Raw genomic sequence first — 17,921 nt, 5'->3', positions numbered from 1 at the left:
CACCCTGGGGTCTTTGCAGTCCAACTGGCCTTTTAGACATCCAGGTTTGGGATTCTACATAGTGCAGCCTGCCTGGGGACAATATGCCCTCTCCCATTGACCACAGATGGAAGTACGTGCAGGATGGGGATGGAGGTGCAGGCTCTCCCAGCCTGGGAGCAATCAGTGCTACTGGCACCCCATGGTCCATGTTACATCCAACGCTAGTACACACATCTCTGGGCTTGGGAGTTTAACAGTCCTGATTAAAGCCCCTGGTTGGTAAAATCAGTTCCCAGTCTGTCTGGACAAAGCTGGCAAGCAGTCCCCAAGTCCTGAAGATCACCATCCCACAGAGAGTTCCCCTAACTAGGTGTGGGACCAGCAGCATGGCTGATATAGACCCTCTGAGGTCCCTTACCCCACACCACAGGCTTTTCCTCCTGCCCCTCACTCCTTCTACAGGTGGCTCAAGGGGCAGTGAGTCTTTTCTGAGGGGTTCGTTTGAGACAGGGTCTCACTATGCATTTCAGGCCATCCTGGAACTCACTCTGTAGACCAGGCTGTCCTGGAACTCACAAATCCACCTGCCTCTGCCTCCTGTGTGCTGGGTTTAAAGGCATGTACCTCTATGCTCAGCTTTTAGCAGGCAGTCTAAAACAGGGTGGGATGATGTGAGGGGGCCCCTGGCACATACAGGCATGATTCTACCTCTTTGTCAGAGTGGTGGTGGCCAGCACCAGCTGAAGGACAGCTTGACGCTGTGTCCCATCAGGGGCCTGTAGGTGTGTCTACAAGGCAGAGAGCAAACAGTGTGAGTTCGTGCTACAGAGCTTGCTCTATCATGGTCAATTTCACCAACTCTGCCTCTCTCTCCACCACTTGGAAAGGCTGCGGGGAGATGGCACGGCCGGAAGAACAGAGTGGGGCAGTACCCTTCGCCGCCATGTTGTGGCTGGCCTTGCCCCTCATATTTCACCCCGCCAGAGCCATGCAGGACAGTGCCAGGTGCCACTGTAAAGAGCCACACTCTGCCTTGTGTCACCCTCGGGTGTCCTGTTGTGTGACTCTCAGTAGGTTCCCTAGAGACAATGGCTGCTGTGGAAGCAACAGCAATCATTTCAAAACCCGGGGTTCAAGAAAGCGCTAGCACGTGGGAGTGAGTCAAGGAATTGTCCCAGTTCTTGCAGTTGACGTCTTCGACAAGTTTAACTTCACCGGTGCCCAGGTGCCAAGGTTTGAGAGCATTCGGGAAGAGTTCCCAAGGGAGTTGGAGTCCTCTGTGTCCTTCCCAGCGGACACCTTCAAACCGCCAGAGAAAAAAGGTGATGCCGCCTACACAGAAATCCCTTGTTGCCTTGAGTGTCTCAGTCCTTTCAGGAGAGAGTGACCCTCTAAGAGTCCTGCGTGTACCCTGAACGAGTCGTGGAGCAAGCAGGACTGAGTGATGTTCAAGCATCTTCTATAAATACTGTGAGAGATTCTCATGGATGTAGAACCGAGCTCAGAACAGGCCCCATCTTCCAAGCTGTTCGGTTGTAGCTTCCACATACATGTGTTATGTTTGTTGAAAGCAGACCACAAAAGAGATTGTGTTGTGTGTGAGCTTAAGAGCATTAGCTATGAGTGTTGCATGCAGGTGTGCATATATTCTATCTATGCATGGGTATGTATGTTCCTGATGTGTATATGAGTGGTATTCTGTGTGTATACATGTGTATGTTGTGTATGCATTCAGTATGTGTATGTGCATGTTAATGTGCATATGTATATATATTCAGTATATATACATTTATTAATATGCGTATATGTAAAATTCCAGGTGTGCATGTATATATGTATATATGTTTATATTATGTGTGCATGTGGTTATATCCTGCGTGTACACATATACTATGTGTGCATGTAAATATTCTGTGCATGCACATATCCATATATGTATTGCCTACATGGTGCACAGGTAGACTATTCTTATGTGTGTGTACATGTGTCTGTCCCTTAGCATTGTTACCTAGAAGAGGGCTCTGTCTCTGTGACAACGTCACCTATCTGCTGCTGAGGCATGGTTCAGGGAACACTCCCATGGGGCATCCCATACCGTCTCATCCCTAATTCTCCATGGTCCTGCAGGTGGCATTTTATTTATTGTGCCAAAACCCTAGGGTTGGCCAGCATAGTACCACACTGCCCACTTGTCAGGCAGCATGGTGTCTAGTAGGCCGGCTGTTAGGAAGGAGCCTCACTCAGGCAGGGAGTAGACCCATCCCTTCCACATCCTGATCCAGGGAACATGACATCATCTCTCTCCCTGTCCCCCACTGAGCCCAGGTGCTGACACTGTCAATCTTCCACATGATGCTGCTTTAGCGAGTTACATGACACTGTAGGCTTGGGCACCCCAGGTATGTACTTACATGGCCTCTCTCATGTACAGTTGAAAACATGTCCACATTTAGCATGAAGTTAGAAAGCACAGGGCACAGAACTCATGTGTGCAGAAGGCCCCTGTCTCCTCCTGCCGTTCCCAGCACTGCTCTGAGTGGGGGCGTTGCTAAGACCCCAGCCCCCCACCACATGACATTGTTGCCCCTCTAAACACCCCATCCAAAGGTGTCTGCTGCATCCCCAGTGCCTCCCACCCTCTTGTTGCTGTGACACTGGCCACTGGTCACTAACAAGTCCAACCCCAGTGGCCACTGTGCTACTTCCTGTCTGGGAGTTTGGAAAGTCTGTGGCCACAACTTCAAATCTTCGCAGCTCTTCTAATGCATACCCAAAGGTAGAACTACTGGGCCACGGGCTGTTAATGTGTGGCTTCTGAGGAGACTCCGTGTTAGTTTCCCCCTGCCCGTTTTAAGAGTGTAGAACCCGTTTGGTGGCACAGCTGTCTGCCCTGTCCTCACACTCTGTTCTCCCACCGCAGAAAGCCCCACGGTGAGGCTGGGCAACCGGAGGGCTGCACCACAGACGCCACAGCCGGAACCCAAGGCTGAGAGAGAAACCTCATTCAGCAGACAGAGGAGACACCCCGACGAACCCGGCCAGTTTGCTGTTGCCCTGGTCATCATTTACCGGACTCTGGGTCAACTGCTGCCTGAACACTATGACCCCGACCACCGCAGCCTCCGGTGAGACCTGGGTGTAGGGACCTTGAGGGGACCCATTTCCCCAACACCCTTAGTCAAAGTCCTAATCACTCACTGTCACCCACAATAACATTACAAAGTGACCCTGGCCTGCAGTGACTGCCAGAGAGAGGTTCTTTGTCTGCCATGGCGCTGTGCCCTGGGATGGTGCATGCTCTTTGCTTTGGTTTGTCCTCACGTTTATGCCCATATGTTCATTATTATTATTATTTATTAAAAATTTCCACATCTTCCCCACCTCCCTTTTTCCTCCCCTTCCCCCTTCTCCCCTCCCCCTCCCTCTCTAGTCTTAAGAGCAGTCAGGGTTCCCTGCCCCATGGGAAGTCCAAGGTCCTCCCCCATCCATACAGGTCTTTAAAGGTGAACATCCTAACAAACCAGGCTCCCACAAAGTTAGTCCATGCAGTAGAATTAAATCCCAATGCCATTGTCCTTGGCTTCTCAGTCAGCCTTCATTCCCAGCCACGTTCAGAGTGTCCATTTTGATCACATGTTCCATCACTCCCAGTCCAGCTGGCCTTGGTGAGCTCCCATTAGATCAGTCCCACCATCCCAGTGGATCCTGACTTCCTTGCTCATGTTCTCCCTCCTTCTGCTCCTCATTTGGACCTAGGGAGCTAAGTCCAGTGCTCCAATGTGGGTCTCTGTCTCTATCTCCATCCATCGCCAGATGAAGGTTCTATGGTGATATGCAAAATATTCATCAGTGTGACTATGGGACAAGGCCAGTTCATGCACCCTCTCCTCTGCTGCCCAGGGAACAATCTGGGGATCTCTCCTTAGACCTGGGAACCTCTCTAGAATCAAGTCTCTTGCAAACCCTAAAATGGCTCCTTTAGTTGAGATATTTACTTCCCTGCTCCCATATCCATCCTTTCTCCCTCCCCCCCCATCCCATTCCCCCAAACTATCCCGAATCTTCCCCTTCTCCCTTCTCTCTACCCATATGCTCTTTTGTTTGTACCAACGTGTGCCTCTGGGGGCTCTATCCTGTCCCCCATACCACACCCAGAGGCTGTCATAGGTTATACCTATGGGTTCATCTGCCCTCTGCTGGCCCAGTGCCAAGGGCCACTCAGCCAGTGTGCTGGATGGCGAGAAAGCTGCTGCACACAAGCCCTCTCAGCTACTGTAGTTTGTGGGTGCTTCCTTGTTCCCCAGTCCTTGTTGTTGCATCACACTTAGAGATGGGTGACTGGGTTCCGGTCTGCCGTCACTTAACCTGATTCCCTGTGTGAGCCATGCTACTGCACCCAGTGTCACCACCATATGTAATAGCCTCTGACATCTTACAATGACATGCTTGCTTTTTAAAGTTTCTAAAGCCTCCTTCTCCTGGAGGTGATAAGTCTCCCTGTACTTTTTTTTTTTTTTTTTTTTTTTTTGCTTGCTTTTGTTTGTTTTTTGAGACAGGGTTTCTCTGTGTAACCAAACTACTCTGGCTGTCCTGAAACTTGCTTTGTAGACCAGGCTGGCCTCGAACTAACAGAGAGCTGCCTGAGTCTGCCTCCTGAGTACTGTGATTAAAGGCTTGCACCACCCATGCCTGGCTCCTTTCCCTGTACTCTTGAGAATACCAGCAGCGAGGCCCAGACCCTCCTGAGGGCAGTGCTGTGTGATCTGTGTCCGTGACCTGTGTGTCGGTTGTTCATCTGACCATGTCCTCATAGTGTCTGGACGCAGGTTCTCACACACAGAACGTGAATTAACCATGTTTATCCCTGGAATTGTCCCTCTCTGCCACAGACTACCTAATCGGCCCGTCATCAACACCCCAGTAGTGAGTGCTATGGTGTACAGTGAGGGGACCCCACTCCCCAGCTCTCTGCAGAGGCCCGTCTCAGTGGAGTTTGCCCTGTTGGAGACGGAGGAGCGAAGCAAGCCTGTCTGTGTATTCTGGAACCACTCGCTTGAGTAAGTGGGACCCCAAGAGCCTGTAAGAACCTCTTCTGCGAGAGTCCTCTTTGTATAGGAGGGCCTGGCTGAGGTCAGAAGGCTCAGTTGGCAGAACAAAGACTGTTTTCCCCTTCCAGGGCTTTAACAAAATAGGAGGCTTCCCCCATTTTGCCTTTAGAAGTGTCAGTGTGTGCCCACATGCACACACACATGCATATGTGCTTAAGTCTGTGTGCACATTGAAGAATTATTTATATTCTTGTGGAAAAATATAGTCCTATACACACATCACAAGAACACGCACAAAGATGTGTGCACATAATATAGACATGATCCACATGCAACAATACATAGATACATACATGCATACATATGCAGGAATACATAGGGCATGTACACAGGTAGACACAATACTCACAGAGAAATAGGCATGCATACACAAAGTTCCCTCAAGGAGGCCGTGGCAGAGATGGGCTGCTCACCTATAGAACACTTGCAATATGGAGTCCACACAAGCACCCATTTCTCTGCTGGGGAAGTCCTCTTGCAGGAGGAAATGGGACTCAGAGATGAACACATGCAGAGAGGCGGCAGTGGGGGTCCCAGGCTGCCCCCGCCCCCCATAGCAGGGTTTATTTGACTAGTTTCTGGAGCCATCAGAGATAACTCAAAGAATGAACAGATTCATGATGTGCCACACAGGGGTGCACCTGCAATCAAGGAAGGGAGAAGCTTGATTTAAAAGGATGTAAGATGCTATTGCCCTGTTCCTGTGTGACATTAGATTCCATAGCCAGTGACCTATCTGTGGCTGAAGCCAATGGGGTCATCACATTTGCTTTTTTTTAGTTGCAAGAGTCATGGGAGTTGCTGGGTCTTCGCCTCCTTGCCTGGCTCTTTGGGTCGCCCTTAAGTAGAGGGGCACAGGGTGGGACAAGAAAGTGCTGGAATAGTCTCTGTCACCAGGCTTGTCACATGGTCTGAAGTGAAAAGTGCCCTGCTTTTCCTCATCACAGGGAGCCTGGGATTCAGGGGATCAGAACCTGAGCCCTCTCTACATGCCTAAAGCTGGGCCCCCGGGGTGCACATCTGGAAGCTCCTCCCACAGGGCCATTTCCCATGTCATGGTCCCTAGGATTGAAAGGGGAGCTACCACATGAGTCTGTGCTGGGCGCCCAGGCGCATGCTTGGGCAGGAGCATTCATCTTCTCCAGCTCGGTACTTTCCAGTTTACAAGTGAGCTCATTTAGTCCGGGGCCTAATAGATCTTTGGCTCACAAAGGAGAGTGGAGGGAAGCGTTGGTGTCTGGTGTGTGGGCCCCACGGCTGCCAGGCACGGCTGGCTATTTGTTTGAATAATGGCAATTAGCAGTGGCTCTAGTGATCTGCCTCCTGCTTTGTGTTGCTGCCATGATCCCCTGAACTGAGCACCCCTGGCAAAGCGCGTCGACCGTCACACCCCATTTTACAGATGAGTAAACTGAGGATCAGAGGGATTATAGGACTTTCCCAGAGCCACAGAGGGCAGGGCCCTCGTAACAACTTGTTATTTGGGGCTTTCCATCAGTGAAACAGCAGCGCTAATTGGACCCTGGCTTCCAGGCGGCTCCGGTAAAACATTGCGCAAGGGGAACATGAAAGTGGACAATAGAGAGATGCTTATTGCCGAGGCCATTGAGGCTCCCAGTATGGCTGGTGAACAAAGTGGCTGTCTCGGCCTTGGCTGCTGCCTCTGGCCACAGGCTCTGCTGTCTTTGGAGTTTTCTGTCTCTGGCCCATAACCTTTGAACTTGAGAGGCGCTCATGAGAGCCGAGACCAGCTATGAAAAGGAAAGGAAAGCTTTTTACACAGTGCCAGGGTCTGTGAGGGCTGTGTCCTTGGTGACAGTGGCCATGGCCCTTGTCTTCAGTGTGGTGAGGAAGGGAAAAGGTTCAGGCTAGGAGCTGACAGCGAGGTTGTGACACTCGGCACTCACGGGTGGCTGTTCTCTGCACTTGGCTGCTCCTTCCCAGCCAGATCCAGTGATGTCAGGATGACCCCCAAGACCCTGCGGCTGGGTGAAAGCCCCCGGGCTTATCCCAGTGGTAGATGGGACAGGCTCACCCCTTTCTCTCTTCTCCACAGCATTGGTGGGACTGGAGGGTGGTCAGCCAAGGGCTGTGAGCTGCTGTCAAGGAACCGGACCCACGTCACCTGCCAGTGTAGCCACTCGACCAGCTGCGCGGTGCTCATGGACATTTCAAGGCGCGAGGTGGGCATTTTACGGCTGCTCGCCCCCTTAGTGAGCCTGGGGACTAGTCCCCATGGCAACTGGAATCCTCCCAAGGCCCCCATATTCCTTGTGTGTTGAGAAAAACAAATGTGCCTGTTGAAAGCTGTGTTCTGTCAATTGCTTGAAGAGGTGATGAGAAAACCTTGAAGCAGTTTTAGGGACCAGTAAGATGGCTCAGTAGATAAAGATGCCTGATAACCTGAGTTCCACCCCAGGGCCCCACATTGTGGAAGGAGAGAACAACTCCTGCAAATTGCCCTCTGACCTCCACCCATGCACTGCAGCATGCATTTGTGCGCACGCACACATATACAAACATACAAAAATAAATGTAATTTCTTTTAAAAGGGAAGGTTAGAACTGGACGTGGCCTCTAAGCCCTACACCTAGGAGGCTAAGCAGAGGATCGCTACAAGGTCAAGGTCAATGAACTACAAAGTGAAACCCTGTCTAAACAGACAACAAAAACATTTCAAAGAGCTCAGGCTTTAACTGTAAAGGTGTAGAAGGTGTCTTGGGGTTTCCATTGCTGTGATGAAACACCACAGCCAAATGAACTTGGGGAGGAAAGGGTTTATTTGGCTTATACTTTCACATCACGGTCCATTATCACAGGAAGTCAGGATAAGAACTCAGGCAGGAACTTGGAGGCAGGAGCTGAAGCAGAGACCACAGAGGATTGTTGCTTACTGGCTTTCTCAGCCTGCTTTCTTATAGAACCCAGGACCACCAGCCCAAGGGTAGCACCGCCCACAGTGAGCTGGGCCCTTTCCCATAAATCACTCATTGAGAAAATGCCCCCACAGACTTGACTGTAGGCCAGCCATACAGGGGCATTTACTGAATTGAGATCATCTCTTCCCAGATCTGTCTAGATTTTTGTCAACGTGACTAAAATCAGCTAGCACTGGTTAATCCCCAGGCTCAGAAGTTTCTAGAATGTTACCGTCTCCCAGGGTAGGGTCCCCCAGCCAAGCTGCTTCTACCTCCACTTTGAAAGTCTCTCGGGCCACACAGTGCCCCCAAGGACAGAGGCATGAGGAGAGGAAGCCAGTGACAGGGAGATGATACCTCTGGTATCTGAAGCAGGTTGAGAATGTGAGTTGGCCATTGTGGTGTGATTGACGCCTGGGGTATAGGCTCTGAGCAGCCATGGCACACAGCTGTCACCGCCGTCTGGAAGGTACTGGATAACCTGTACCCAAAATGCCCAAACTGCCCAGGACTCTATAGTTGCGCTAAGTGTATGCCTGAAGACTCACAATGGTCAATCTCATGTATATTTTACCTGGAGTTTTAAAAGCAAGCCACATTAGTCACCCTCAGTAGTAAGAGACTGTGTGGCGAGGGCGAGAAGGACGTGCCAGCTGCAGGATTCAGGTGACTGTCTAGGCTCCAAGTGACCAGAGCTGAAATTCCAGCCTGTCAAGTCAGGACACCAAGGGACTTAGACCCTCACAGCTTCATTCATCGGTGCCTACCTTGTACCCATGCTCCTTGTGGGTTCCGTGTGAGGACCACGTGAAATGAGGCCACCATGGGTAGATGAAGACCCTCTCCCATGTATTAAAAGCAGCGAATGGGGCTGTGTCACAAGTTACCCAGTCTCCTTGTTAAGTGTCTGCTGTGACTGCTGGCTGAGCGGGGGAGGGGGAGACAGTACTACTGGAGACACATGGGGTTTGCATAAACTGAGTCCCCTTGGCAAGTCTCCATCTCAGTATTTGGATTGACTGTTTCACTCACTCCTGACAGCGGGATTTATGTAGGAAGGCTTTTTTTTTTTTTAACAAAAATGTTTTTGAGGAAGGGGTCTCATTATGTAGACTAAATTAGCCTCAAACTCAGAAATCTATCTGCCTCTCGATGACTGAGATTAAATGTCTATGCCACACTGGCTAAAATATATAACACACGGACTGGTAGCATTGGTACATCCCCCTGCTGGGCAGCTGTTGCCAACCATTTGTCTATTCCCAGCGTTTTGCTCACCATCCCAAACTTGTCCCCTGGTCCCCTGCCAGCCGTTGATATCTGATGCCCATCACAATGTTTTGTCTGTGTTGTTCAAACATCCACCAGAGCCCACTCCTCACTTCTCTCTAACCAACCCACCTGCAGCATGGCGAGGTTCTGCCCCTGAAGATCATCACCTATGCTGCCCTGTCCTTGTCCCTGGTGGCCCTCCTGGTGGCCTTTGTCCTGCTCTCCCTTGTCCGGACACTGCGCTCCAACCTGCACAGCATCCACAAGAACCTCATCGGGGCGCTCTTTTTCTCCCAGCTCATCTTCCTGGTCGGGATCAACCAGACTGAGAACCCGGTGAGACCACTCCCCTGGGCCCGCCACAGGCTTCCCTAAGTGATGTTACTCGGGCATGTTGTCACCTGGGTGTGCTGTCAGTCGTCCTGAAGCAGTGGAACGGTCCTTCCTGCCTTGTCAGGGCAGTGCGTTAGGGAATCTCTGGGGAGACCGCCCTCTAAGGGTGCCCATAGGGTCCTCCGAAGGCCGCACACACAGTGAAAGTCTCATCCTCTTAATATAGGCATTAGTGATTTCATAGGTGCTGTTCTGGTTCTGTTTCTTGATGTGAGGGAGAAAAAAAACCTGACAAAAAGCAGCTAAAGGAAGATGGGGTTTATTTGGTTCATGATTCCAGGACATAGTCTGTCATTGTGAGGAAGGCTGCTCGTCACTTCACATCCAAGATGATGTGAGGATAAATGCAGAGAGAGGATAAATGCAAGCATGGGTTAGTGCTCAGTCATATTTCTCTACTCTCATATGATTCAAGGCTGCCTGCCTAGAGAATGATGCCACCCACTGTGGGCTAGGTCTTCACCCATCTATTAACAGTCAAGATAATCCCCCCTGACAGACGAGCCTACAGTTCTACCTGACCTTGACAGTCCCTCATTGAGACTGTTTTCCTAGGTGAGTCTGGCTTGTGTCAAGTTGACAATTAGAAATAGCCATCAAGGTGCTGTCACGTGTGAAACCCCAGAGTCCTGTGGACTGCGGGAGCGTTAGTGGATAGTGGTGCCCAGATTCCCCACCCCTCTGTTTTCTCCGTGCCCATGACAGCTGAGGAGCAGCACATACATAGAGCAAGGAAGTGGTTTCTGGGGATGTGAAGGACCAAAGAGGAGAAAGGAACCTGCCGAGAGAGCAGGTGGGGAGGAGGAGGAGGAGGAGGGGAGAGGAATGTCAGGGAACCTTCAGCTGATATGATTAAATGTTGAGTGTTGGGTAGATTCATTGAATATTGCATTGGATCCTGGAGAACTGCATGGGCCTCAGAGTGTTGCAGAACCTCCCAGGGTTGCTAAATGCTCATTGAGATCATGCACTCCATGCTCTATGGGTCACCAGGGTAGAGTGGTACCCAGACTGGACATCTCCAGATGTTAGCGTGCATGCCTCCAGATGTTAGCAGGCAGTACCTAAGGAGGAAGGATATGGAAAGCAGTGAAAATTCTTACCTGTACCTATGCAGCTAAATCTGGGGCCAGCAAGCTCCCAGTGTTCATCAGCAAGGCCTGTCCAGGCACAACTATCTGGCACATACTCATCTCTGACACAGGTGATTGGTGGCATTTGCCACTGGTGTAAAGATAGCCCACGGGAGGGACAGTTGTAAGAGGCAAAAAGATTCACAGTCATGAGGTGTGACCGACAGTGCCAGCCTAGACAAATTCAGAGATCTCTGATCATGAGGCTAAAAGCAAATGGTTGTAGCAGGGACGGAGGCAGCTATGTAATGATCACAAGGGTCTACACACTGGGACAGTAGATGCCTGCTATGCTCTGTACCTAGTAAGACAAACTCAAAATAAACCTATAGAAGACACAAGTTCGAGAAAAGTTTCTAGAAATCTCAATGAAAGAAAAATGTTAATGAAAATACCATGTCTGACCTTGCAGACCATGCAACAGGTAGAGTGGGTACCAAGCCTGACGACCTGAGTTCAATTCCCAGGACCCACACAGTGGAAGGGTAGAGCACACTCCCATCAGGTGTCCTTTTACGTCCACACGTGTACCCGTGGCACACATGCTCACACATATGCACACTCAAAATAAGTAAATGTAATTTAAAATAATAATTTACAGGGCATCATAAAATCAAAATAAAGAGTTGAAATCACATTGCTGATGCTAGAGAAAAGGTAGGAGGGGCTAGAAAGAAGGCTCAGGGGTTAAGAGCTCTTCCAGAGGACCTGGGTTCCATTCTCAACAAACACTAGTGGCTCACAACCGTCTGTACCTCCAGTACCAGGGATCCAACGCCCTCTTCTGACCTCCAAGGGCACTGCACACACATTCAGACAAAACATCCATATACATAAAAAAAACCCCACTTTTTTAAAAAGAACGATGCCTGAAATCCAGAGAGCTAAGGGTCTTTAGCAAAAGAACACTGGGAGCTTGAGGAAGTTTGGAAGGGGAAGAATAAAGCAGAAAGTAAGAAAAAAGGAAGGGGATAAGAAGATAAATAGCCAGGAGGTGTTATTTGAAGGAAAAAAAAATCTCTAACGGGGAAAAAGAAAAGTACAAATACCAAACACTAGAGCAAGAAGACAGCTTGGAGAGTTTGGGGCACACATTTGAACTGTGGCTGAGTGGTCCCACTCTCCTCTGAGCTGAGGAAGGCTGGCGCTGGGAAGGCATCAGCATCTGTATGTAGATACCGGAACCAGCTGGATTTATCTTAGGACAGACATGAAGGTGATTTAGCAGCATGTCAACCTATAAATGTCATTCTTGCCACCGCACCTAAGGAATGATCCAAGTTTCCTTTCCCTGTTCGGACACAGGGGCTAAGGTAGCCCAGGTGGACTTGAGTCAGCCGAGGCTCAGCATGAACTTGAAGTCCAGACTCTCTGTCTTCCACCTCTGGAGTGTGTTTAGGATTATATAGGCCCACGTGCCTGTACTACCTGACTTTTGTGGTACTGGGGAGTGAACGAACTTGGGCCTCTGGTATGAGGTCCTCTAACCATTAAGCCATGTCCCTAGCTCTACATTTAAGGAGAAAATATTTTTCTTAATGCAGAAAAAAATGATAATTCTTTTTACACTCTTTCATGATTACAAAGAAGGGGGCAAGGAAAAAAAACTCTTTGGACAAACTAGAAAAGGGAACTCCTTAATCTAGGACCAGGACCACGGCACAAACACATTAGCACAACAGTGGAGGGCACAGTGGTTTTAGCTGTGGGCTTTGTTGTTGTTGTTTTGGTTTGGTTTTGGTTTTTCGAGACAGGGTTTCTCTGTGTAATAGTGCTAGCTGCCCTGGAACTAGTTTTTGTAGACCAGACTACCAGCTGGCCTCAAACTCCTGGAGATCCTCCTGCCTCTGCCTCTGCCTCTGCCTCTGCGGGATTAAAGGCATGCCGGTTCTTAATGGTGGAGCCTGCCTTACCGACATCTTTTACTCAGTGTGGGAGGAGAGCCCCAACAGGGCCACGTGTAGAAAAAATCAAAACTCTTAACAGATGTCATGATTGGCATGTTAGAGTCCCCAGAAAATTCTGAAACAGCCTACAGATAAAACCTGTGACAGTTCAGGGAGTTCAGCAGCCTGGGTGTGCAGGTAACTGCACTCCTATGCACTGGCCGTAACACCTAAATGTAAGGAACAGAGGAGAGGACGGTCACGTGAGCACACCCCTATGAGAGCACATTAGATCTGGCTATGAACGAATGGAGAGCCGGCTATGGCTGAGCCATACGTGGAGCCATACATAGAGCGAGGCTGGGTAGCTATTATAGTTCATTGGTGATTGTGGCCTTTGTCCTCCGGGTGATGGGGCCCTGGGAGGGACAGACTGGTGTCCAAAGAAGATGTCTGAGGAAAAAGGGGAGCAACCCTGAGGAGGCAGCGCAGGTCCACACTGCTGCTGACTGTCCAGTTCTTTGATGGTCTGACGGAAGGCAAAATTGTGGGGCACAATGGAGTTGTGACTTCGGGTGGTCCCAGCTCACCAGCTGTGGTTTTTCATATTTCCACGTGAGAATTTCAAAATATGTGAAGTCCCGCCCACTTGTTGGGAATTTGGGGAGGGAGGGGGATTGCAGGTCAGCCCAGCTCCTATGAGAACTATGTTGAAAGCTCACTTACAAGGTCCACCCATTAACCCCCTGGAGCTAAGAGGCAGATGTGTAAGGACAGACGCTCTTGACAAATGGAGTCACCCACCGGGCCACTCAGGTGGAGGCAGCAGAGTTGGAGTAGGTCCTTGGCCCTTGGTGCCACTTCCCTGTAGACCCCAAGGAGGCCTCTGCTATGGAGAATCTTAACTACCTGAGGTGAGGGATCTGACTCTCCCAGTCTAAGTGTGCTGCCTGCCCTGGACTTGCTACAGTGACTGTCAGCCTAGAGTGTCACAAGTTCAGCAGACTTTCACTTGTGCGTGCAGTGAGTGACCCAGACTTTGAGGGGTGACCCTGACCTAGACACCATCATGCTTGCAGCAGACTCAGCAATAGTCCCCTGTGCGGCACTGTGGCTGCAGCCAGCTGTTCCTTCAGCCTCACCCTGGTCTCCCCGGGGTGCTACAGCTATGTCCACTTCCACATGGACTTGACTAGGGTCCCAGGGATACCGACCCAAAAGATGTGTCAGATGAGGTCATGTCTGCACAGCGCACTTCCTCCTGTGCATGTTACAGCATCCCTGGGTTGCATGGCAGCAATGTGAGGCATGCGCAGTGTGACTAGTTGTTGGGTTGTATCGTTAGAGAAGGGTGAAGAGGGAAGGATGCACACTTAGTGCAGGTGTGACTCTTTTTACCCTAAATGTTTACCATCCTTGGATGCGGAACCCTTGAGCATAAAAATGTACATTCAACCTACCATGATTCGGGAATACCTCCCACCCCCCTCTACCTGGTGGCTGGTGAGGAGCTGGGCCAGGGAAGAGGCTATGTGAGACTACCCAGTGCCACCAGAAGGTTTCCGGGTAAGATGCAGGAATAGGTCCATTCCATGAAACAATCCATCAGTAGCCATCTTCTGTGTGCAGGCTGTATCATGCCCTGAGGTGCCATGGCAACCAGCCAGCACTCTGTGCTTCAACACAGGCCTGGTAGTCAAGGCCCAGAACAGAGACCAGGGCAGGAAGCGGGAGAGGTTGGGGTAGTTTTAAGGGCTCTGGGGTGGAGGATGAGTGGGTGGCAGCTAAACACAGTTACCCAGGGCACAAAGCACTGAGCCCAGGCATCGAGACTTTGATCTCCAAGCCAGGCTCTGGGATAGAAGGGGGAAGAAGGCTGCCAAGCTGGAGTTCCCCAGCAAACACGGAGACCTTCCTGAGTGGCCAGAGCCCTCAGGAGAAAGGCCAGGCCCTGCTACCTCCTAGGTGTGGATTTTAGGCTGTCCTTGACCCACTGATGAACTTGGTGGCTTTCCTGCAGGGTCACAGAAGCACAGGGTTGGATCAAGAATAAGGACCGAACCTCCTCGCCACTTTCTGAGCCAGATAGTAGCCCTCACAGGCACGGGCACGGAGGGTTACCTTCCTCCACACGCATAGCCTGGGTGAAGGCTCAGTAAGCTGAGATTCATCTGGGGTCCTACAGGTGCACTTCTCTAAAGTCTGGATAGAGAAAAGTGCAGTCAATGGCTGCAGGCCACCTCCCTGCAACTAAGTACGGGGTGTGGAGCATTGTGAAGCCACTGCTCATGTCTGACTCAGCGCCTGCCTGGAATGGGAGCTTTCCATGCACCAGTGAGCACAGACCAGGCAGATGCATTCTGGGAGGAAGGTGTGCGGTGGCAGGAGCTTGGCATCGCGCCTGGGTTTTTATCTAAACTCACAGTCCTATCTCTGGGCGAGGCTGTTTATCTCCCAGAAGCCTGACAGGCTGAAATGATTTAGTGCGTGTTTGTTCTGTTCTGGAAAAGCAAGTATGTTTAGTGTAGACGTGTGAACACACAACCCCGCCAGGTCCTACTGTCAATTTCTAGCCCTTTTTTTCAAACGATGTTTCTTGTTTGGTTGGCTTTGGTGGTTTTTTTTTTTCTTTAAGGGTTTACTTTTGCACCATTTAAAGCCACAGTTAGCCAACTTTCTCACCCTCGTCCTCCATCTGAACCCGCTGCACTTCCCACTCTGGAAACGGCTATGGTGTGGGTTAATCCAGCTCAGGCTTGCCCCCCGAGGATGGCACTCTGATGCCAGCAGAGGGCATGGCCCAGCTGTAGCACAGTTTTGTCTTCAGCAGTGTTCACGTTCACAGAAGTTTCTTGTACTGTCCGGAGGAACTTTCTGGAGGGCACCTGGCCCTTGGAGGTTGGCCTGGCAGCAGATGGTGCTGTCGTGGCACCCTTCTGTCTGTGCTCTGATGACCTTTCTCAGACTGCAGTGACCTGGTATTTGAACACAGCCACGTCTAATAAGAGGTTGAGTGGCGGCTCTGCTCCCAGCTGTGTGGCCCCGCAAGGGTGGTCTCCCCAGAGATGACACTGAGGCCCGGCTGCTTGTCAAGGGCATAGGACTGTACCTGTCGGCCCCATCTGGGAGTGTGATCGGCAGTAGGCTTTGATAAGGATGTGGCCAGCTATGAGGAGAGATGGTGCTTGTGAACCAGGTGGAATCTGGCTGTGAGTCTGGCCCAGCTGGAGGAGGGTCAGTTGTGGCTGTGGTTAGAGGTGTGGCTCAAGGTAGGGCTAGCTTGTTCAAGCTGCCAACTTGAATAGGGTCAGATTCTTCCCCTCCCCCCTCTTCCAGCCTCATTTTCTACCCTGGCTGCCTTAACTTCCTGTTGGGACCTTGCTGTCACCTTCCAGCTGGCTGGCCTGGAAGTTCCATCTAGTGCAAGTCCCTGGAAGGCCCGTGAACGGCTGCCCTGGGCTCCATCTTCAAGTCCCATTGTGGAACACCTGAGCTTGGGTTTCCACCAATAGCCTTCTGGGCTGAACTCTGGGAGCTCAGCATCCCTTGTCCCTCTTCCCACTATCTTCTTCCTGGTACTGCTGGGTCTTCTGTAAGAGGAGCTGCCTTCTGCATGCCATCTTCAGCCAGCCCACACGCTGAGTTCTCATTTGTAGCACTCGGCCTTTAGCTTGCCACATCGCCCTGACCAGTTAAGGGCACACAGGTGGGACAGCCCCCTTCTTCCCGGGTCTTAGATCAGCAGAAAAGCATCAAGACCTTGTTCCTACTGGACAGAGAGGCCCCTGGAGGAAGTGGCCGCCAGCCCCCAGCTGTACCCACTGGCTGTAGGAACCATGTGGCGTCAGTTCTGGGAACACAGGCTGAAGTCCCAGCCTGGGAGCCGTTAGCCTGAGCAGGTGCAACTCCATAGTGTGTTCATAAAGCCTGAAGTCAGTATTTAGAGATTAGAATCAGCTCGCAAAGATACATTAGTTCCAGAGTCTCAGAAAGACTAGTGCTTGTGGGGCTGGAGAGATGGCTCAGCTGTTAGGAGCATTGACTGCTCTTACAGAGGTCCTGAGTTCAAGTCCCAGCAACCACATGGTGGCTCACAGCCACTGGAGTGAAGGTGTATGTGCAGATAGAGCACCGTGTACATAAAATAAAAAAATCCTAAGAACACACAAAAAACAATAACATAAACTAGGCTTGGCATGTCTTTAAAGAAAAAAGACTGGTGCTTGTGTCTTGTTCCTGAATGACACTCACTCTAGCTAGTGACCCCAAGCTGAGGAGGGGTCCTCCTTCTGCCATCTACATCAAGAGAGATGCAGTGACTGTCACACTCAGCCTCTCCTGCCGAATCACACAGGGGGAGAGGAGTTTCGCTGCCCTTTGGAGATACTAGAGACCCTGCCACTGCAGAACAGCCTGATTTGGCTACTCTTGATGAGAAGGGATCACTCCTAGGCTTGGACCCCCTGTCTGTAGTTTCATAGGGTGCTTCCCAGCCTTCCTACCCCCTCAGCAGTCCGGGGCCTTGGAGCCACCTGCTGAGCCTGCTCTCCCCACCCAGTTTCTCTGCACAGTTGTCGCCATCCTCCTGCATTATGCCTCCATGAGCACCTTTGCCTGGACCCTGGTGGAGAACTTGCATGTCTACCGCATGCTGACAGAAGTACGCAACATCGACATGGGGCCCATGAGGTTCTACCACGTGGTGGGCTGGGGCATCCCTGCCATTGTCACAGGTAAGAACACACAGGGCAGCTCTACCAGGGTGACCTGTGTTAAAATACGCATTTCCCCCCAAGCCATCTGTCCTCATTTCCTCCTGGCTCTCTACCTTTAGCTGTGAACAGAAGAGCGGCTATTCCCAGCCCATGGGGAGATGGGTCTCTCTGGTCAGGTGTGAGCCGCTGGGCCAGGGTATTTGGGGTTCTGTGTGCAGTACTCAATTGGAAGAAATTCTGCTGTGTGGGTGTGAGTGGGTGAAGAGGTGGGAAATGACTAGACCACCAAGAGGGAGGCCAGGGGTGCACGAACGGATGGATGGGCATGACTGTGTGATCAATCATCCTGTGTAACAGCTGAATGTCTCGGACCCGGGGACTACTTCATGCACACTTCCTCAGCTTGCCTTTTCTTTCTTTCTTTCGTTTTCTCAGACAGGGTTTCTCTGTGTAGCTCTGGCTGTCCTAGAACTCCTTCTGTAGACCAGGCTGGCCTTGAACTCAGAGCTCTGCC

At 51.0% G+C, this 17,921-nt stretch overlaps 1 protein-coding gene across 3 annotated transcripts in view; it reads left to right on the top strand.

Annotated features, from left to right (window-relative positions):
- Positions 1–17,921, top strand: part of Celsr1 (cadherin EGF LAG seven-pass G-type receptor 1) — a 140,001-nt gene that overhangs the window by 114,370 nt on the left and 7,710 nt on the right. For all 3 annotated transcript variants that reach the window (XM_087899159.1, XM_087899160.1, XM_087899158.1), the window contains exons 20-25: positions 1,161–1,304; positions 2,903–3,107; positions 4,872–5,039; positions 7,147–7,273; positions 9,416–9,616; positions 17,251–17,425. In XM_087899159.1, the coding sequence (XP_087755285.1) occupies positions 1,161–1,304; positions 2,903–3,107; positions 4,872–5,039; positions 7,147–7,273; positions 9,416–9,616; positions 17,251–17,425 (1,020 nt within the window). The remainder of the gene's footprint in view (positions 1–1,160; positions 1,305–2,902; positions 3,108–4,871; positions 5,040–7,146; positions 7,274–9,415; positions 9,617–17,250; positions 17,426–17,921) is intronic.

The sequence above is a fragment of the Myodes glareolus genome, chromosome 19 (assembly GCF_982192425.1).
Source record: "Myodes glareolus chromosome 19, mMyoGla1.1, whole genome shotgun sequence".
Classification (NCBI taxonomy): Eukaryota; Metazoa; Chordata; class Mammalia; order Rodentia; family Cricetidae; genus Myodes; species Myodes glareolus.
Note: the sequence above shows the minus strand (reverse complement) of the source record. Positions and strands in the feature narration are given on the sequence as shown.